Source organism: Triticum aestivum, chromosome 6D (genome assembly GCF_018294505.1).
Source record: "Triticum aestivum cultivar Chinese Spring chromosome 6D, IWGSC CS RefSeq v2.1, whole genome shotgun sequence".
In the NCBI taxonomy this organism is placed as follows: Eukaryota; Viridiplantae; Streptophyta; class Magnoliopsida; order Poales; family Poaceae; genus Triticum; species Triticum aestivum.
Genome location: NC_057811.1, coordinates 6,653,690 through 6,677,038, shown reverse-complemented (window position 1 = coordinate 6,677,038; position 23,349 = coordinate 6,653,690). Strand labels below are relative to the sequence as shown.

Sequence of the window (23,349 nt, the reverse complement as noted above, 5' to 3'; positions counted from 1 at the left end):
GTACACATCCTCTCTGTTTATTGCAGAGACGTGTATCAGGAGAATAGCGGGGAGGTGCTGCCGAAATTTTGCGTAGGATTCGGAGCATAGCATGGGAAAATGAACCCAATCTAAACATACTCGGGTGGGATTAGGACCTATCATTACCTATTAGAGTGTAGGTTGCATGGACGTAATAAAATTGACAAAGTAGATCAACTGATGAATATATACATGGTGAATTATATATATATATTTGTTGTGTGTGTAGTAGCTCTGAAAGTCAAGATGAGTGATCGTGCGTGGATGTACACCGGTCACACTGGCCAGAACAAATGGAGCACTGAATGGTTCACAAAAACCAAGGGGTTTGTGCGAGCCGCATTTGCAAATGGCCAGAGGAAAACCTGGTGCCCCTGTTTACGGTGCGGCAATTGGGAAAAGAGGACAGAGGCTGAAATGGGCAAACACCTACAGAAGAGTGGTTTTACGCCCGATTATACGGTGTGGACATTTCATGGTGAGTCTGCCCAACGTGACCGAGCTGAGGTGGATCGTCGTCGTACCGACGAGCATGGTACCGGGATGGAAAACATGGTGCAAGACTTCGATGATGCTCGGGATTCGGACGAGGAGATGGAGGAATCTGCAAAGGCCTTCAATGAAATGTTGGAGTCTTCAAAACGTCCGCTCCATCAGCACACTGAGCTTTGTCAGTTGGATGCCATCTCACAAGTAATGGCTCTGAAGGCTCAGTTCAACTTGGGCAGAGAATGCTACAATGCAATGATGACAGTATTTGGACGCTTTCTATTAGACAATTTCATTTCATTCGCTAATTTGTGCGTAATGCAACAATCCTTTCATATTAAACTTGTAGGCTAATTCAGAGTCTATGGACGCCGAATTGAGACAAGTCGCTAATGGTTTTGACTATAAGGTCCGTTCATTTGATAAATACGACATCAACGGGTATCGCTTTCATACCTATGGCAAAGAGCTATCTATGGCCGACCAAAAGTCTACAATTTGTTGTGTATCTGCTATCGGTGAAGGAGGTACCGAGTATTATGGGAGAGTTGAAGCAATTTATGAACTTCTATTCTATGGTGAAAACCCACCGAATGTCGTAGTCTTCAAATCTTATTGGTTTCAGCCGAAGGAGACTGGAAGGACTCATGAACATATAGGGCTAGTTGAAATCAACCAAAGAACCCATTTAGATGTTCCTGATGTCTATATTACGGCTCAACAGGCGACCCAAGTATTCTATCTACCGTGGGCCTGCCAAACTAATCCAAATCTGAAAGGTTGGGATGTCGTTTATGAAGTGCCGCCACGTGCTAGACTATCTCCCCCAAAGGAAGAGGATTATGAACCTCACATTAACCCAGACACATATGAAGGAGAATTCTTCCAAGATACACGTCTTTCCAAAAAGTGTTTCAAGAACCGCTATACTTCACCCGAAAACATTGAAGTAGACAGCGACAGTGAATCCGACATCACCCCAGAGGAGGAACAAGAAGAGCCGGAACAAGAAGAGGTTATTGCTGCGGATGACCTGTCATTGCTTGACCGATTACGTCAAGGTGGCCTTCCACATGTTGATCCCACTGAACCCTATGAGGCCGTCATTGATTATAGTGATGATGATGATTATGCATTTATTGATGATACTGATCGAGATTATTAGTAGTGTCAGGTATTAAATTTTTTTATGTTGTACTTGATGATGATACACTTAAGTGATACACATATTATTATTCATGTTGGTCTTTTTTTTATGTTGTACTAATTTCGTTTACTGTTTGTCATGGCAGGTGTTGAAAGATGGTGGGCGCTGGTCGGGAGCGCGCCAAGGCCCCTTCTTCGTCGGCGCGTGGTCTGAGGTCTTCCATTCCAGACGCACCTCTCCGCCGAGCGTTGCTGGACAGTATGGCCACACCGCCGGGCCCTTCTTCGTCGACCGCGGTGCCCAGCAGGGGACGAGGTAGGAAGAGAGGAGGTGGGGCACGTGGTCGCGGGAGAGGAGGTAGGGTGACTGCTACGGCGCCTTCCTCGCCGCCATCCCCAGCTGTTTCACCCGAGCACGTGACTGCTAGGGTGGACTCGTCCGAGGAGGAGGCTACACAGACTCCGGTCCACGAGCCTCCGGTCCACGGGTCTTGGGCCCACGAGCCTCGGGTCGACTGGCCTTCGGCCCACGAGACCCCGGAGGAGCACACGTCCGGATGAGGTACCTGGCCGGATCAGCCCGAGGAGCCGAGTGGCCATGCTGATGATGGCGAGGAGCCGACTGATATTGAGGAGGAGGGGGGCACCGTCTACCAGCGTGGTGCTACTCGGCTCCCGTCCGTGCCAGCGACCCGCGAGCAGAGGTGGTTGATTTTCCCTGATGGGGAGAGGTACGTAAGTGCATTTAATATTTTTGTACCTTCTGCATTCACGTTTCTTCAAATAACTAATGCGTTGGCCTTGTCATGCTGCAGGGGTTGGGACCACCATCATAGTGTCCGCCGGCCCAACTCCGTCCTTGGAGTTCTTTGCCGGCAAAAATTCCCGGGGTTTGTCACGTTGCCTGGTGAGGGTCGGCTTCCAGAGCTTGGATTGAGCTGGGAGCACTACGTGGCTGCCCCGGCCCCGCCGGATGAGATTATCGACGGTGTCGTGTGCGACACGAGGGCAGACATGGTGATCAGAAAGTTCTGGGTAATTTCTCCTTTACACATTTAAAAATCTTCAACTAGCTAGTTATTAATTGTACTAATCAATATTGTCTCATTTGATTGCAGACATTCTACAGGTGTGAGGAGGGATACGAGGAAGACGCGGCACATGTTATCGAGAACGTCTGCAAGCGCCTACTACAGAACTTACGGCACGAGGCTCGGGTCCAGGCTGTTCGAGACTACTACGCCTTGCGTGGTATCAAGAAGACCAAGCCGGCGTGCCGCGATAAGTTCCTGAGTAAGGAGCAGTACATGAAGGTAATTCTTAAGGCCTTCTACTTAAGTTCCTTCTTTTAGTAATTCTTAGCTGTAGCACTCAAGTTTCTATTTGCTAACTTAGGCGCCTCCGAGATGGTGTGCGGATCGGATGGATTGTTGGGAGGTGTTGGTCAATGAGTGGTGCTCAAAAGAATGGCTAGCCCTCCACAACGAGGCCAAGGACAAACGTGCCCAAATGGAAGGTGTGCCACACCATCAAGGCAGCTCCAACTTATATCAGTTCGGGCGCAACTGGGTATGTGGTTTGCTTCATGATTCATGCAATTCATTCATCATGCCAGCTTGAGACCTTTAATTACTAATTTACATTGTTTCTCTCTTTCAGGCACGCCACAATAAGGTGGATAAGGTGCCAGAGGTGTACGACCTGTATGCCATGGCCCACACTGCCTCTTTCAAGAAAGTCAAGGCTTTCTCTCAGTCTGACCTCGATGATGCAAACAACTTCACCAACATCTCCTCCCACAACAAGCTCGTGAGATATAGAGATGAGGGGAAGGCGAGGAAAGGGGAGGACTTTAACCCGAGCCAGGGTCCCATTGATCCAGAGCTGGTGATGATATCTGGTGGCGGGAGGTCCCATGGCTCCATAGCCATTGGAGATGGACTTATCCGTTGTCCTAGCACTTCCCGAAGATCAAGGCGCGCCAGTCGAGCTCCGCTCCTGAGATAAGGCCTCGTGAACGGCCAGTGCAACTCGCCATCAAGGTTAGTGATACGTACTCAGTTATCTTTCTCCATTACATTGTGTGCGCTTCCATCAATGATTACAAATGGTCATGTGAGTGGTGTTGCAGGCTGCTATACAGAGTGAGAGAGATAGAATGGAGAAACTTCTGGCGGAGGCGGCGGAGAGGCAGCGGGAGTTGGAGGAGAGGACGACAAAGATGATGGAGGAGGAGAGGGCATGGAATGACATGCAGGCAAGGGCCATGTACGAGCTCCTTGTGGTAAGTTTCTTCTGCAGATTAGCCAAAACATTCATGTAGTGTTTGTCTCATTACTAACTAGTATGACTGAGTCGTCAAAACCAAATGTGCAGTCTGTGTGCGAGAAGACCGGTCAGACCGCTCCGCCGATGCCAGTGATTGCTCCTGGGACCACGGTGAGTTTAATTTGAATGGACATTACTTGCTAGTCTTAACATTTGAGTGTCGTCATGCTAACAAGACATTGGAAATGATCTTTGGTGCAGCGTAACTCCAGACAAGCATCGCACGATCCTTCTCCAGCTACCGACACGAGCCAGCCCGCTCCTACACCTCCTGGATCTTGGTAAGTTTATCTAGTGTTTTGCTTAACACATGCATAAAGACCTAGACTTAGCTTTATTTCCTCCAATGCTTACCATAATGACCTAGACTTAGCTTCTTCTCCTTCAAAATGACTTAATAAGCTTACTGACCTCCAAAACCATCCATTTTACCTAAGTTAGCTCTAAAACGATCTGTACTTAGCTTACTTATGTCAAAAATTGCATAATTAGCTTAGTTAGCTCATAAACGATCCATTTTACCTAAGTTAGCTCTAAAATGACCCATTTTACCTAGGTTAGCTTATAAATGATCCAGTTCATCCTAGTTAGCTCAAAAATGACCCATTTTACCTAGATTAGCTCCTAAATGATCCATTTTACCTACGTTAGCTTTAAAATGACCCATTTCACCTAGGTTAACTCCAAAATGACCCATCTTACCTAGGTTATCTCATAAACGATCCATTTCAACTAATTTAGCTCATAAACGATCCATTTCACCAAGTTAGCTAGAAAACGATCCATTTCACCTAAATTACCTCTTAAATGATCCATTTCACCTAAGTTACCTCAAAAAGATCCATTTTAACTAAATTAGCTCATAAATGATCCATTTCACCTAAGTTAGCTCAAAAATGATCCAGTTCAACTAAGTTAGCTCATAAATGATCCATTTCACCTAAGTTAGCTAAAAAACGATCCATTTCACCTTAGTTACCTAAAAACGATCCATTTGACCTTAGTTAGCTCATAAACGAACTAAGTTAGCTCATAAATGATCCATTTCACCTTAGCTAGCTCATAAACGACCCATTTCAACTTAGTTAGCTCATATATGATCCATTTCACGTAAGTTAGCTCATAAATGACATACTCTTATTGTTCTAGTCTTCTTCTTGTTCTACTCTTCTTGTTCTAGTCTTCTTCTTGTTCTACTCTTCTTGTTCTAGTCACCTATTTCTAACTTTCTTATTTTGCAATTTTGCAGATTTCATTCACTTCATGGAAGCTACTCTTCTTGTTCTAGTCTTCTTGTTTATGTATGGATGGAACTTTTTTATGTATGAATTGATGGATGGAACTTGCTTATGTAATATGTATGGATGGAAGTTGCTTATGTAATATGTATGGATTGAACTTGCTTATGTATCAAAGTATGGAACTTACGTGCTGGATATATGTGATATGAATGCCTGTGAAATATATCTATATATGTCATATATATTTGCTGTGAAAATTGTTGGATTTAATAAAAAACAGAAAAAGAGCCAATATGTAGGCTCTTTGCCGTCTGCCACCGACGGCAACGGGCTCTTTGCCGTCTGCCACGCACGGCAAAGAAGCCACGTGGCATCCAGCTGTGCTTCCTGGGAGCTGACCCATTTGGTCAGTTTGCCTATAGTGGCAGACGACAAAGAGTAAACAATTTTGCCGTCAGCGGCGGACGGCAAAGGCCTGCCATGTAGTGACGTGTAGATGACATCATAAGGCGGACGGCAAAGACACTAGAAAGTTTGCCGTCAGCGGCGGACGGCAAAGGCCTGCCATGTAGTGACGTGTAAATGACATCATAAGGCGGACGGCAAAGACACTAGAAAGTTTGCCGTCAGCGGCGGACGGCAAAGGCCTGCCGTTAGCCACTTAACGGACTGACAGCGCAATTATTGCCGTCCGCTCTCTTTGCCGTCCGCGGCAAACGGCAAAGGGCCTTTGCCGTCAGCCGCCAGGAAGCAGACGGCAAAGTAGCTGTTTACCATAGCCTACTTTGCTGGAGCCTTTTGCCGTCCGCGGCTGACGGCAAAGGCCTTCGCCGTCCGCCGTTCATGCCTTTGCCGTCCGCCGTGGCAGACGGCAAAATAGCTGATTCCTGTAGTGTTATGTTTAATATTAGTGTGTTTTATCATTATATTCAATTTGGTAATGCTTAGGTTATTTAAAAATGAAATGCCTTTGTAACGGATGAGTTTTCGTCCGAAACCCTGATACTTCGAAAGAGATTGTCCATTTTGTACATGAAGTGCATCCAGTTTTTGCGGTAACCCTCTCTACTTTTTTGCACATGCTATGTGGGTGAAATTATGATACCATGCCAACTTTCAACCTTTTCTGAGTTCATTTGAAATGCTTTTCAATTTCAGGGTCATTTAGCTGAAAAAATCAGTAAATGCATGAAATAATTTGTTTGCATATAAAATTTCTTCGCGTTTCAAATGCCAAAACACATAACTACCCTAACTATTATAGAGATTCCCTCCTGGGTGTGAAACACAGAAAAAAGTGATGATAGTGAAGCCGATCACATCCCAGATCTTTGGGTGTGAAACTTTTTCTTCGCGTGTGTCCCTTTGCGCCGTAGCCATGGAAAATCTTCATCATTTAACTGGATGCTCGGGTCAATATTCACTGTGAATGGAGCAATTTCATCAAACTTTTCATAATCTTCTGACATGTCTGTCTTGTCATCCACTCCCACGATGTTTCTCTTCCCAGAAAGAACTATGTGGCGCTTTGGCTCATCGTATGATGCATTCGCTTCCTTATCTTTTCTTTTTCTCGGCTTGGTAGACATATCCTTCACATAGAAAACCTGTGCCACATCATTAGCTAGGACGAATGGTCCGTCTGCATACGCAAGATTGTTGAGATCCACTGTTGTCATTCCATACTGCGGGTCTTCCGTTACCCCGCCTCGTGTGATATTGACCTACTTGCACCGAAACAAAGGGACCTTCAAACCACGTCCATAGTCAAGTTCCCATATCTCCTCTATGTAACCATAATATGTTTCCTTTCCCGTCTTGGTTGTTGCATCAAAGCGGACACCACTGTTTTGGTTGGTGCTCTTCTTGTCTTGGGCGATCGTGTAAAATGTATTACCATTTATCTCGCACCCTTTGAAAGTCATTATATTCGAAGATGGTAACTGGGACAGCGAGTACGTGTCATCTTCAATAGAGGCGTCATGCATGGTACGTGTCTGCAACCAGCCGGCGAAACTCCTGGTTTGTTCACGTGTAATCCAGTCATCAGACCGATCCGGGTGTTTGGAGCGTAGAAAATTCTTGTGTTCGTCCATATACGGAGCCACCAAGGCGGAATTCTGTAGAACTGTGTAGTGTGCTTCAGTGAGAGAATGCCCGTCCATACATATTTTTTGATTCCCTCCTAGCGTGTCTTTTCCATCCAGTCTGCCCTTATGCCGCGATTCAGGAACACCAATCGGCTTAAGGTCAGGAATAAAGTCAATACAAAACTCAATGACCTCCTCATTTTCATGGCCCTTGGAGATGCTTCCTTCTGGCCTAGCACAGTTATGAACATATTTCTTTAAGACTCCCATGAACCTCTCAAAGGGGAACATATTGTGTAGAAATACAGGACCCAAAACTTTAATCTCTTCGCATAAGTGAACTAGGACGTGCGTCATGATGTTGAAGAAGGATGGTGGGAACACCAACTCGAAACTGACAAGACATTGCACCAAATCATTCTCTAACCTTGGTATGATTTCTGGATCGATTACCTTATGAGAGATTGCATTGAGGAATGCACATAGCTTCACAATGGCTAATCGAACGTTATCCGGTAGAAGCCCCCTCAATGCAACCGGAAGCAGTTGCGTCATAATCACGTGGCAGTCATGAGACTTTAGGTTCTGGAACTTTTTCTCTGCCATGTTTATTATTCCCTTTATATTCGACGAGAAGCCAGACGGTACCTTAATACTGAGCAGGCATTCAAAGAAGATTTCCTTCTCTTCTTTGGTAAGAGCGTAGCTGGCATGACCCTGATGTATGTCGTCTTTTCCATGCATATGTTGCTGGTCCTCCCGTGCCTCAGGTGTATCTTTTGTCTTCCCATACATGCCCAAGAAGCCAAGCAGGATCATGCAAAGATTCTTCGTCACGTGCATCACGTCGATTGCAGAGCGGACCTCTAGGTCTTTCCAATAGGGCAGGTCCCAAAATATAGATTCCTTCTTCCACATGGGTGCGCGTCCGTCAGCGTCATTCCGAACAGGTTGTCCGCCAGGACCCTTTCCAAAGACTACCTTCAAATCCTTGACCATATCATGTACATCAGCAGCAGTACGGTGGCGAGGCTTCGTCCGGTGATCCACCTCACCTTTGAAATGCTTGCCTTTCTTTCTTACGGGATGCCTGTGTTGGAAATATGCCCTAGAGGCAATAATAAAATGGTTATTATTGTATTTCCTTGTTCATGATAATTGTCTGTTGTTCATGCTATAATTGTATTAACTGGAAACCGTAATACATGTGTGAATACATAGACCACAACATGTCCCTAGTAAGCCTCTAGTTGACTAGCTCGTTGATCAATAGATGGTTATGGTTTCCTGACCATGGACATTGGATGTCATTGATAATGGGATCACATCATTAGGAGAATGATGTGATGGACAAGAGCCAATCCTAAGCATAGCACAAGATCGTGTAGTTCGTTTGCTAGAGCTTTTCTAATGTCAAGTATCATTTCCTTAGAACATGAGATTGTGCAACTCCCGGATACCATAGGAATGCTTTGGGTGTACCAAACGTCACAACGTAATTGGGTGGCTATAAAGGTGCACTACAGGTATCTCCGAAAGTGTCTGTTGGGTTGCCACGAATCAAGACTGGGATTTGTCACTCCGTATGACGGAGAGGTATCTCTGGGCCCACTCGGTAATGCATCATCATAATGAGCTCAATGTGACCAAGTGTTTGGTCACGGGATCATGCATTACGGTACGAGTAAAGTGAATTGCCGGTAACGAGATTGAACAAGGTATTGGGATACCGACGATCGAATCTCGGGCAAGTAACGTAACGATTGACAAAGGGAATTGTATACGGGATTGATTGAATCCTCGACATCGTGGTTCATCCGATGAGATCATCGTGGAACATGTGGGAGCCAACATGGGTATCCAGATCCCGCTGTTGGTTATTGACCGGAGAGTCGTCTCGGTCATGTCTGCATGTCTCCCGAACCCGTAGGGTCTACACACTTAAGGTTCGGTGACGCTAGAGTTGTAGAGATATTAGTATGCGGAAATCCGAAAGTCGTTCGGAGTCCCGGATGAGATCCCGGACGTCACGAGGAGTTCCGGAATGGTCCGGAGGTAAAGATTTATATATGGGAAGTCCTATTTTGGCCACCGGAAAATGTTCGGGATTTTTCGGTATTGTACCGGGAAGGTTCTAGAAGGTTCCGAAGTGCGGCCCACCTGCATGGGGGGACCCACATGAACGTGGGTAGTGGGGGCAAGGCCCCACACCCCTGGTCAAGGCGCACCAAGATCCCACCTTAGAAGGAATAAGATCATATCCCGAAGGGATAAGATCAAGATCCCTAAAAAAGGGGGATAACAATCGGTGGGGAAGGGAAATGATGGCATTTCTTTCCCCCCACCTTTGCCAACGCCCCAATGGACTTGGAGGGCAAGAAACCAGCCCCCTCCACCCCTATATATAGTGGGGAGGCGCATGGGAGCAGCACCCCAAGCCCTGGCGCCTCCCTCCCTCCCGTGACACCTCTTCCTCCCCGCTTGCGCTTGGCGAAGCCCTGCCGGGATCCCGCTACTTCCACCACCACGCCGTTGTGCTGCTGGATCTCCATCAACTTCTCCTCCCCCCTTGCTGGATCAAGAAGGAGGAGACGTCCCCGCTCCGTACGTGTGTTGAACGCGGAGGTGCCGTCCGTTCGGCGCTAGGATCATCGGTGATTTGGATCACGACGTGTACGACTCCATCAACCCCGTTATCTTGAACGCTTCCGCTCGTGATCTACAAGGGTATGTAGATGCACTCCTCCCCTCTCATTGCTAGCATCTCCTAGATTGATCTTGGTGACACGTAGGAAAATTTTGAATTTCTGCTGCGTTCCCCAACAGTGGCATCATGAGCCAGGTCTATGCGTAGATTGTATGCACGAGTAGAACACAAATTAGTTGTGGGCGATGATTTGTTCAATTTGCTTACCGTTACTAGTCTTATCTTGATTCGGCGGCATTGTGGGATGAAGCTGCCCGGACCGAACTTACACGTACTCTTACGTGAGACAGGTTCCACCGATTGACATGCACTTGATGCATAAGGTGGCTAGCGGGTGTCTGTCTTTCCCACTTTAGTCGGATCGGATTCGATGAAGAGGGTCCTTATGAAGGGTAAATAGCAATTGGCATATCACCGTTGTGGCTTTTGCGTAGGTAAGAAATGTTCTTGCTAGAAACCCATAGCAACCACGTAAAATATGCAACAACAATTAGAGGACGTCTAACTTGTTTTTGCAGGATATGCTATGTGATGTGATATGGCCAAAAGGATGTGATGAATTATATATGTGATGTATGAGATTGATCATGTTCTTGTAATAGGAATCACGACTTGCATGTCGATGAGTATGACAACCGGCAGGAGCCATAGGACAGCACCACACCCTCGGTGCGCCAATACTAACAATTTTTGTTTCAAAGTTAGTAATGACGCACCGTGGGTGTGGTGCGCCATTACTAGTTGCCCAAAAATTCCAACGAATGCACACCCCTCCCAAGTGGACCGTCTTTTCAGTTTTAGAAAAAATAAAAGAAAATGATGGAAGTGTCAAAAAAATAAAAGAAAATAAGTTTCTCATGTGATATGTGGTCTAGTTGTTGGGAAAATTTACAAATATGAATTTCGACTTTATTTGCAAAATCTCTCTGGAATTTGTAAAATGGGCATAACTTCTGCATACGAACTCGGATTAAAAAGTTTTTTATATGAAAAATCATCTACTCGAAAAGTTACATACGAATTGAACCGGGGAAACCCCGTTCAACATCTTCAAAATCCCCAAAAACCTAACAGAACAAAAGATACGGGGCTTTTAAGATCTAGAGGGGGAAAATGAAAAAAAAATTCAAACTTACTAGTGGCGCACCATTTGCTAGGTGCGCCACTAGTAACAGAAAAAAAATTGGTGTCAAAAAAACTTTTTTTTGGATTTTTTTTTTCAAAATATGATACGTAATATGACCGGGAAGTTTGAAATACTTTTTCAAAATTTCATCACACTCATGAACATGAACAAAGTCCTAGACATCAACAAGGTTTAATAAGATTGATATGCTACATATATCAACAAGTGCCTGTTAAGTGAGCTGGTGCTGGGGTTTGATAGAACTCTGAAGTTAAGCGTGCTTGGGCTGGAGTAGTGTGAGGATGGGTGACCTTTCAGGAAGTTTGACCATGGAGTGCGATTTGACTTGAGATTAAGCATATTGACCCGAGATTAAGCCATATTTACCCAAGATTAAGAAAAAATTGAAAAAAAATTGAAAAAAATATTTCTGAAAAAAATATGAAAAAAAAATGTTAGTAATGGCGCACTTCTATGTGGTGCGCCATTACTAAGCCAGATAGTAATGGCGCACCGTGTGATGTACTAATGGCGCACTGCCTGATGTGCCATTAGTAAAAAATTCTAATGGCGTGATGCTAGTGGCGCACCTGTAGTGCGTCATTAGTAGGCAAAACAGGTGCTCCACTAGCAGGCCTTTTCCCAGTAGTGAAAGGAGCAGTGACAGTGGTTTGTAAAGACAAGGATGGTACTTATCTTGGGGCGTCGTTTGTGGTTTTTGACGGATTGACCAACCCTTCTAGCCTAGCGCGGGACCTTCATTTGCAAGACGTGGTTATAGCTTCAGACTGTCTTGAAGTAATTACAAACATTAAGAAGGGAGGGTCACCGGCGTATGCATTTGTTCTTAGAGATATTCTGTTTAGTAGGAACTTATTTTCTTCCGTTGATTTCGGTTTTGAGCATAGGGAGAATAATTTCGAGGCCCATTCGCTAGCAAAAGGAGTTGCGTCTCTGGCGGTGGGCCGCCATGTGTGGCTAGAGGTCCTTCCGGATATTGCTTGTATTCCACTTGTTTTGAACTTCGAATAAAGCCCCTAGTTTACCTTAAAAAAAAGTTACACACCCTGGAAAAAAAAAGTTACACAGATGGCCCCTCACGCACCCTCTTGGATCAGTCTGCCTCTGCTTCTCTTCTTGGCGTCATCAACTTCCGTTGCGGCGGCGAGGGGGGCTTGGGCACCCAAAACCGCTGACCCCGCCGATGGGTTCACGGCGGTGAGCCTCTGCGAGAGCAACTTTGTGCTGAAGCGAGCGGCACCCGGTACAGTTTCGATGGCACCGTGCGGAAGCTGTGGGTGCTCTCCTCAGACAAGCCCCATGACCGCCAGAGCCATACCAGCCCAAGAACTGAGATCAGGAAGGCAGTAAGTTTATAGTGATCTAAACACTCTTATATTAACTTACAGAGGAGTATTCGGGTTTCATAAAGTTTCGGTGATCTTACAGCTGATTGCTTCTACCTGCAGGGATATGACTACAGCTCCGGCGTGTGGCAGTTCGAAGCCTACGGGTACGTCCCCTCCGGCACGACGGGGGTGTCCATCATGCAGGTGTTCGGCGTCGGGGAGACGGCCACCACGCTCATGCTGCACGTCTACGACGGCGCGCTGCGGTACTACGACCGGCAGATCGTCGAGGACGCCATCTAGGACAGGTGGTTCCGGCTGAACGTGGTCCATGACGTGGAGGCGTCGACGCTCACCGTGTACATCGACGGCCAGAAGAGGCTGCTCGTCCATGGTCGTGGCGGCCACTCGCACTATTTCAAGTTTGGCGTATACGCACAGAACCACGACTCCAGCTGCATGGAGTCTCGCTGGAAGGGAGTCAGGATTAATTATTGGGAGCGCCTGGAGCTCAGCTGAATGAGATATAGTTATGTCTCATTCAGCTGATGTCAGGCTGACATCATCCCGTTTGTTGGCTGCCCGCTTTTTCCTATTGTTTTACTGTGGGTTGGGGTTGTGCGTTGTTGGGCTCGGTAAGATGGGCTGGCATGGGTTGCATTGTGTGGCGCTCCAAGACGCGCTTTTGTTTTCTCCTTTTGTTTGTTCTTTCTTTGTAATTTTGTGAACCAATAGGCCATAACTATTTTACGTATAAGCCTTTGTATGTACCTACTTTATTGCTAGGCTGAATGTGTTATGTGGAACGAGAGCATGCGGTAGGAGAACACACGTATATTCCCCGGCAAAAAAAAACAAACATATATTCTTAACAAAAAAGGAGAGGATATGCACGGGATGACTGAGGGACATGCACCATATTCCGACTTCGGGTGAGATTTTTTTCGTTTTTTTTTCATTTCGCCAGTAGGAAGCCTTTGGCGCACAGGCCATGCCCGGTCTTGTGCCTCAGCTTGTTTAATATTTCTGAAAAATATATTAAACAAATTGTTTAAGAAATGTTAGATGGCTAAAATTAAGGAAAAGTATTATACACCGGTAAATTAAAAAAAAAGGTTCGAACTTAAAAAATGGTCTTCAAGTATTTAAAAACATGTCGCCGTGTATTAAAAATTTATTCATCATGTATTTACAAAGTGTTCACCGGGTATTAAAAAACCATTCGTTGAAAAAATTCACGACATGTTTCTAAGGATATTAGTTGCATATTTGAAAGAAAATAATGCCGCACATTTAGAAATTATTCACGAAAATGGTTATAGTGTATTCGAAACTGTTCACTTCATGTTTGGAAAATGTCGTCGTGTATTTATGAATGTTCACCACATGTATAAAAAATATTAGTGAATCGGAAAAAATAGTTGTTAATTCAAAAAATGTTCAAGACAAATGTTCATCATGCATTTAAAAAAATGTTCAATGTTTGTTAAAAAAATGTTCCCGTGTATACAGAAAGATATACAGTGTGTATTAAAAAACTGAACATGTACTTGAAAAAATACAACTATGTAGGGGTACTGGGTTCGGAACGAGTTGCGTGCCGAGATTAGACATGCAACTATGTCATGCATGAGTTGCATGTTTGGCTTGGAAATGCAACTAGATCAGGAGGGTTTACATGTTGGGTTTGGACATGGAACTAGAGGTCGAGGCAAGTTGTGTGTTAAAAAATAAAGCACAAGCCTTGTTGTGAGTGAAAGGGTGGGCTTGCAACTAGGAGAACTACGAGCTGAGTTACGAGTTGAGGATGGACTTACAGCTAGGACAACTACAAACTATGAGACCAGTTGCGAGTGAAGGGTCGACTTGCAACTGGGATAAAACAAACTACGGTCCTAGTTGCGAGTTCAAGGATGGACTTGCAACTAGGTGAAAGACAAAACCACAGGCCCAGTTGCGAGTCAAGGATGGGCTTGCAACTGGGATAAAAAAACTACAAACCTAGGTGCGAGTCGAGGGTGCACTTGTAACTGAGACAAGTATATAAAACTACGATACATGTTACAAGTTGAGGCTGGACTTGCAACTGAGATAAAAACAAAACACATCCCAGTTGCGAGTCGAGGGTAGACTTGCAACTGGGACATCAACAAACTATGGGACCAGTTGCAAATCGAGGGTGGACTTGCAATTAAGACAACTGCGAAAAAATGACTTAGTTGTGAGTCAAGGATCAACTTGCAACTATGATGAAACAAACTACGGTCCCAGTTGCAAGTCTAGGGTTGACTTGCAACTGGGATGAAAAACAAAACAGGTGCCTAGTTGCAAGTCGAGGGTGAGCTTGCAACTGGGAGAACTATGAGCCCACTTACGAGTCCAAGTTGAACTTGCAACTAGGACAACTACAAAATTAAAAGCCTAGTTGCGAGACAAGGGTCGACTTGCAACTGGGATGAAACAAGTGCACTCCCAATTGCGAGTCAATGGTGGACTTGCAAATGAGATGAAAGACAAAACACAGGCCCAGTTGCGGGGTGAAAGGTGGGCTTGCAACTCGGAGGGTGGGCTTGCACCTCAGACAACTACGAGCCCAATTGCGAGTCAATGGTGGACTTGCAACTGGGACAACTACGAAACTACGAGCCCAGTTGTGAGTTAAGGGTCGACTTGCAACTGGGATGAAACAAGCTATGAGCTTGTTCCAATGAAAAGGTAGACTTGCAACTGGGATGAAAAACAAAACACATGCTCTAGTTGTGAGTAGAGGGTGAGCTTGCAACTTGGACAACTACGAGCCTAGTTTTGAGTCGAGAGGGACTTGCACCTGGGACAACTATGAAACTACAAGTCAGTTACGAGTCAAGGTCGACTTGCAACTGGGATGAAACAAGCTATGGGCCCAGTTGCGAGTTAAGGGTGGACTTGCAACTGGGATGAAAAACAAAACACATGCTCCAGTTGCGGGTCAAGGGTGGGCTTGCAAGTCTGACAATTACGAGCCTAGTAGTGAGTCGGGGTGGACTTGCACCTAGGACAACTACGAAACTACGAGCCTAGTTGTGAGTCAAGAGTCGACTTGCAACTAGGATGATACAAACTACATGCCCACTTGCGTGTCAATGGTGGACCTGCAACTGGGATGAAAAACAAAAACACATGCTCCAGTTGCGAGTCGATGGTGGACTTGCACCTGAGACAACATACGAAAATACGAGCCCAGTTGCGAGTCAATGGTCGATTTGTAACTAGGATGAAACAAACTACATGCCAGTTGTATGTCAAGGGTGGACCTATAACTGGGATGAAAAATAAAACACATGCAAAATAACCAGGGTCAAAGATCGGTCAGTGAGAAGATGGGGGATAAGCTTCATAGTTGAGCTCCCAAAACGACAACACATATAGGCTAATGTGAAAATAAATGCGAGAACATGACGACACAAAACAAACGGGACAAGAGGACGCGCGACAAAAAAGAACAAGCTGACATGAGTGTGCATGATCGAGTTTGTGCAAACATTAAATAAAACAAACCAGTCAATTAATTATAGACTTAGATGAGCTAAAACTTATCTAGATTAGATTTAGCAAATATGAAAACGAAAAAACTAGTTACACTCCTCTCTAGCTACACGGTCAAACCAAAATAAAAGAAAACAAGGAATAAAAAGACACGTGTCCCTCCAAAAAAAGCTAAGCCCACAAAAAAATCAATACACTAAACATAATAACTACTCACTCAAAATTGTCATATCGGGTTTCACTGTTTCACGAGGAACAAACAGAAAACACGACGCAAGGACAATGAGCACTTAGAAGCACGTGTATCTAACGGGATATGAGTTAGATGGAACATTGTTAACTCATTTACATAATAATTAGCAAACCAATTCAAAACGGCACCTCAGATCGCGTCACAAAAACGCTCAACAAAAGATACATGCGCAAATAGATCGACAAGTAGACACAAAACACACGACGCGACACAGAGCGCGCGTGACAAAATAACCCGCAATCAAGATTTGCACAATATTTAAAGCGAACAAATGACAGAGTGAAAACAAGTTCATGAATTATAAACGAATAAATAAATAATAAAATAAAACATAAAAATGGAAAAGGTGAAAATAGAAAATAGAAAATATAAATAAAAACAAAAACAAAAAATCATGAATTTAAAATAGTTCACAATTTAAAATAAATAATGAATAGAAAAAATAAAATAAAAAGGAAAATAAAACGGAAACAAAAAATAACAAATACTAGGAGTCAAATGAGAGTGTAGAAAAATGAGAGGAACTAGGACTGAATGCAGCACAGACTTGTGAAAAGAAATAGAAAAAGTCAATCGACCTCACACTTGCAACGACCTTCAAGAGCATAGGCTCGTGAAAACTAACGGAGCGACCTCGCACTAGCAACGACCCGCACACAAGCACAGCTAGCAACGACTCGGACACAGGCACAGAGCGAGACAACGTAGCAACCAGACAATTGCGTTTTGCACGAATATTAAAGACAGATGATCCAACTGTTCTGGACTATTTCAATCTAGATGTGAAATAGCAAACCTGTACAATAAATAGTCCATAATTGAACCAGTGAAAAAAAAAGATATTACAAAGAAAGGCCTGCCGGCCTTCACCGCAAAAAACAAAACAAAACAAAGAAAGGCCTGTCGGCCTGGCAACGAACGACTACAACACAAAACTAGAGCCCGATACAAAAGCAGCCACACGCGAAAAAGTACGAATCTTAGGGTATATATACATCCAACAGTCAGAAAAGTGAATGAGACATAACTAAAACTCATCTAGCTGAGTTTTAGCAAATCCGTTAATTATTCCTTCTCTTGTATATGGTATAATACATGTATATATACTGTCGCCTTGTCGGAGTGTGTATGTACTTTTTTTTATACATGTGTACGGAGTATGGACTTTATGATATTTGATTTTTTTTCATGGATGATGGAAAATAGTTCTAGATGTGCTTTCTCACGTAAAATACTTATTGTGATCATTCAAAATAGCTTTCAAAAGTTATGAAGAATTTATATTTTATTTATATATAAAAATACATCAAAAAGAAAGAAAAAACTCATAAACCACATAACTAAGGGAAAAGCATACCTTCTGCCGGCCGATCGTGCGCGCCCGTCTGCCGGCTCCGTGGCCACCCGATCTATGTTTTATCAGACGATCGAGAGCACTCTCGCGTCCGCTGGAGGCGTGTCCGTTTCCTGCAACTTACCTCTTGTTTTAGGACAGCCATTCCTGCAACTGGATAACAGAAGGGGGGTTTCATCCCGCAGCAGCGTGGGTTCGTGTGGCTGGGAGTGTGAGCGGCTGGATTTGGGAGGGTGGCAGACGCGGCGGCGCAAGGCATTGGGTGACAGGGGCTTATCCAACGCGGTGGCGTCGACGGCTGGCTCGGGATCGGCGATGGCTGGTGACGACTCAAGCAAGTACGGATCAAAGATCCCTTCCCCCATTATTTTGGCCGATGTGGCGATGGTAGTGCTCCCTGCTATTTCTCTCGTTTCTACAATAGAGCGTTTGTTGCGGGAAGTAACGAGTGGGCATGCGGTCTGCAACAGACCGTTTGTTGCGGGAAGTAACGAGTAGGCATGCGGTCTTGTTTCTGCAACCGAGCATTTATTGTGGGAAGTACCGAGTGGGCGTGCGGTCTGCAACATACAGTTTGTTGCAGGAAGTAACGAGTAGGCATGTGGTCTTATTTCTGCAACAAAACGTTTGTTGCGGGAAGTAACGAGTGGGCATGTGGTCTTGTTTCTGCAACAGAGCGTTTGTTGTGTGAAGTAACGAGTGGGCATGCTATCTTGTTTTTGCAACAGAGTGTTTGTTGCCGGAAGTAACAAATGGGCATGAGGGGCGCGGACACCATAGGACGGCTATCAGCTCGCATCCAACGGCCATCAAGGCGGCGAATAATATGTAAACATCGACTGGCGGACGCGTAGCAGCGCCCCATAACTAATATAAGTACACTACCGGAATCGCGACATCTTTACGGAGCATCAGAGTCTTTGCCGACTGTCGTAGGTTTGCCAAGTTTGGTAGTCAGCAAACAGTTTGCGGCGTCTTTTTTTTTTTGACCTTTACCGAGTTTCAGAACAGTCGGCAACGAGGGTGATATGAGTAGTGGTAACTAATGGAACATGTTCCACATATATTATAGGAAAATGTATTATTAGGTGATGTAAAAGATTTTTTTTGTATCCACATGTTTAATTACAAAATTTTCACTTTAGTGTTGTATTCCAAAATTTGGATTTAAAAATGCAGTTGTTATTAGCGATTAAAAGATATCAGCAAACAAAAAATACAAATGTTCTCCTTACATCGGCATATTGTAATTGCATGCCACAAGTGAGGAATAATGACACTCATTGGCCGGTTCAAAACTTTTCACGACACCGTCACAGCAAGAAGCCATAGCTCAATAATGATTAACTCAAAAGTAAACTGTGCATAGTAGGAACCTAAATAATTTACATTGCCGCACCAAGTGTGGATATTGTATATGCTAGGTCACGTAAAAAAGTATGTTCAAAAAATATATAAAAGGAAAGATCATAGATGTATTATAATAGCATAATAAACCATAGTTTTGGTTTAAAATGTAATAATTTTGGGAAACATTTTTTAAGTCATGTTGGTAAATAGTACACTGATATGTCTCAATAGTATCTATAATTTTAAATTTTTTTTATGCTATTATAATGTCACTTTTGTTTACTTTTTTATGAGAATTTATATTATTTTTCTGGACCAACATATTAGTTTAGTGTCAAGTGTCAGTTGGTGTTTTCTGTATGTCTTTGGGTGTCCACGTGTTTAATATCTATGAGGGTCAAAATACCACAGGGATTTAATATGATTTTCGCCATCGAGAAGAGTCCAGAAAGTATCAGAGGCAGACGACAGGGCAACCAGCCCCCCTAGGCGGGCACCTGGCACGACAAGGGGTACGGTGGACCCGCACCCCTAGGAAATGTGGCCCCCCTGTGCACCACCTTAGCTCCATCTTTTCGCCTATAAATCCCATATTTTACGAAACCTCAATACCATTTTTTTTCTGATTTTTTCCCGCCGTAAGATCTCGTTCCAAGGATATCCAATCAGGAGGCTTGTTCTGCCACTCTGCCGGTGGTGGAATCCATTGCCAGAGGTTTCTTCATCAACCTTCCTGCCTCCTTGATCATTGTGAGTAGTTACCTTAGGACCTTAGGGTTCATAGCAATAGCTAGATCATGATCATCTGTGAGTAGTTATCTTACGATCCGATCTAACCTTCTATGCATCTTGAATAATGTTCCTGGGATCTTGATCCTTTGGTTTTGTGGTGTGAATTGCTGCAGGGCTATACTTACGTTTGCACGGGTTCTGTTCTCCTCACCTCCCCTAATCCCCTAATTACCTTCATCTAATCCCTTCTAATGTACACAACGATGCTTTGATTAGAGATAAGCTCTACATGAAAAAGATGCACATCGGCATTGTGGTTCTATTCATATGATCAGTTCCTAATTTGGTAGACTGTAAATTTTTAATTTTGTGTTCATGTTGGGAGCTTTTTAGATGAATTTTGGCAAATTCTTCGCACACAGGCGACCGTTCGAAATTTCTTTTGACTCCTAGCTTCATCTTGCTGTTTCACATGATTGTTCTACATTCTTTGTTTTGACAGTCATAGACGAGTCGATCTACGTCTCTCAGCTGGAATGTACATACACAAGTTCATGTGCGCATGTTTTTTGGATGATTTTTGGCAATTGTTTCGCACATAGTTGACCATAGGAAATTTTCTTTGAGCAATAGCTTCATCTCGTTGCTTCACATGACTTTCATGGTCTATGTTTTCCCTTTCGACAGTCGTAGACGAGTTGATTCACGTCTCCCTACTGAACTATACACACATTTTCATGTTATTTTGAACGAATTTTGGCATAATTTTCATGCACGGTCGACCATTGAAATTTCTATTGACCAGAAGCTTCATCTCGCTATTTCACACGACTTCCGTATTGTACATTTTCTTATTCGACGATAGTAGACAAAGATAGTGGTGGAGCTAGCAAGGGATAATTGAGGGGGGAATGGTGATGTATAAGTTTCTGTAGGGGCCAAACAATGTATTTCTCTCAGTTTGACACCCAACCCGTGCAACAATACACATAGCTCCGCCGGGGGGGGGGGGGGGGGGGGGGGGGCATGGCCCGTGCAACAATACCCATAGTCCATAGCTACGCCAGCCGACAAAGTTTCTTAAGTGCGTTGGCGTAAGGTAAGTTCGATGGTAGTAAACCAAACAGCCATGCATGTGTTTCTTCTAATCTAGACTGGGATAGGGGAATGATGCAAGCAAGCCCACTAAGTGCAGTATCATGCATTTTGCCTGTATTGCCTTCACCAGACTCTATTGCCTCCAGCAGACTCTATTCAGCTACAAATGCAGGTAGGCCAAAAATGACGCAGGTAGCCAAACACGCCCCAACAAATCAAACTTATTCGAGAAACAAGGTGACTCACATGCCAGCCATCAAAATTTAGGTGACTCAAGTAAAATAATCTTTATCCATTTCCTCTACGAGAATTTCCTCCACAATTTCCCAAGCATGAGTAAATTCATCCAACTCAAGGAAACGTTTATTACACAACATATGTGAATCCGTGGATTCAAACTTGTGCACATACATCTATAAATTTCGGATATATATCGAGTAATCCTCCTTCCAGTTATACAAGGACACTTATAGATATTTATTACCAGATATTCCTACTACGTATTTTTATAGGACATTTATATTTTATTGGTTTCGTATTTGCATCAGTTCCTATTACTCTCTCCCTCCTATCTATATTACTTGTCACTCAAATAAATATATCTATATATATAACTAAACTTATTTCAGTGCTAGATACATCTGTTTGAATGACAAGCAATACGGATCGGAGTGTAATTAAAGTTTATTTATGTTCTATAGGGCATGTTTCTTAGTAACACCGAGAGGGATACCTACTTCCCTGGTCTTCTCCTGGACAAGCTCCCATGCGTCCCGAACATGGCGCATCTCCGTCATGGCCCCGCCCACAGCCATGCGGATAACGAACTTGTTATCCACGATAAAGTGTGTCATGAAGGCCCGGCCACTAGAGTTTATGGCCATGAGTAGCTTGCGGCTCAAGGCCTCCGCGGCATCGTCACCCTTGTGCCTTGGGCGGAGGCGGAAGGTGACGAGGGAGAATCTCCTCGGCACCACCACCTCGAACCTCTCGTCGCCCTCCAGCTGCTGCTCAAACCACCTGGCCATGTCGACGTGCCTCCGTATGTATGCCCGCATGCCCACCGCGCCGTAGCGGCACAAGACCACCCACAGCTTCATGGCGCGGAAAGGGCGTGACAGTGCCATCTGCCAGTCCTTGTAGTCGACCACCTCTGTTGCACTTTTCTCGGTGACATTATTGAGATATTCTGGATTGGTAGACAGTGCGCAGGTTAGCGCGGCTGGGCTCGCCACCCAGAGACAACAACAATCCATGTTGGTGAGGAACCATTTGTGCGGGTTCATGCTCACAGAGTCCGCGAACTCAATGCCATCAAAGCAGTCCTTGAACTCGGGGCAGATCAACGCGCTACCGCCGTACGCGGCATCAACATGTAGCCACATGCGGTAACATCGCGCCACCTCCCCGAGGTCGCGCACCGAATCAACCGCGCCGAGCCCAGTCGTGCCGACGGTGGCGCACAGGTACAGCGGCACAAGGCCGCTGGCAATGTCGGCTTCCACCGCGTCGCGGACACCATCACCGGTGAGGCCGTAGCCCGATGCCACCGATGTTGGAATGACACGGAAGTTGGATGGCGGGATCCCCACGATCCTCGCACCCTTCTGAAAGGTGGAGTGGCTCTGGTCCGAGGCATAGACCACCAGCCTCAGGATGCCCTCATGGCCGCCGAGCCTGCTCAACGCGCGATGGCGCGCAGCCGCCAGCGTGCACACCACGGCCTCGCAGGTGCTCCCGTGTAGCACGCCGCCGCCGCCACCAGAGAAGAGGAAGCGTTCAGGGAGGCCCACCAGCTTTGCCATCCAGTCCACCACGATGCCCTCGAGCTCGGTCGCGGCCGGCGAGGCAGCCCACGTGAACGGGACAACGTTGAGCCCGGCGGAGAGCATCTCGCCGGCGAACCCGGCCGTGCTCGCATTGCCGGGGTAGTACGCGAAGAAGTTGGGGCTCTGCCAGTGTGTCAGCCCCGGAACGATGTGCCGCTGCACGTCCTCCAGTATCGCGTCCATCGGCTCGCCGTTCTTGGGCGCTGCCTTTGGAAGAAGCGCACGGAGGCGCCCTGGCTCCACGTCGGACCGGACAGGGTACCTCTCGACGTTGCGGTAGTAGCCGTCGAGGAAGTCCACCACCTCGCGCGACTCCGCAGCAAATGTCTCGGGGTCCAGTGGCAACAGAGCCTCAGGTGCTACGCTCCCCATCGCTACGGCCAAGAACGGATGGATGGTGTGCTAAAGGACACTAAAGATCCGTCGCAATAGGTTCACAGCAGGAGTGTATATATAGTCGTACGTGTCACTATTCTCTCAACTGCCAAGGCTCGCCGTACGTGTGCACCGTGGGCACCCACGTACAAATTTGTTTTTGCACCACAGAAGCCTATGACTATTTCTTCTCAATAATCCTAGACCTACGAAACGTTTTTACGTAAAGTTCCAACTAACTCCCCCCCCCCCCCCCCCCCCCCCCCTTAATTTCAGGGAGGGTCCTCCGCCACCTCCAACCACAAACTGCCATGATGTTCATTACGTTAATTACGT

The 23,349-nt window shown here is 45.3% G+C and overlaps 1 protein-coding gene and 1 pseudogene across 1 annotated transcript; one reads left to right on the top strand and one right to left on the bottom strand.

Annotated features, from left to right (window-relative positions):
• Positions 1-12,352: 12,352 nt before the first annotated feature.
• On the top strand, positions 12,353-13,016 carry LOC123142302 (citrate-binding protein-like; annotated as a pseudogene).
• An 8,045-nt stretch (positions 13,017-21,061) lies between these two features.
• On the bottom strand, positions 21,062-23,037 carry LOC123140709 (tyrosine decarboxylase 1-like). Its single transcript, XM_044559994.1, has one exon. It carries the CDS (start codon positions 23,008-23,010, stop codon positions 21,505-21,507), a length of 1,506 nt encoding a protein of 501 aa, XP_044415929.1. The 5' UTR covers positions 23,011-23,037; the 3' UTR covers positions 21,062-21,504.
• Between the last annotated feature and the right edge of the window lie 312 nt (positions 23,038-23,349).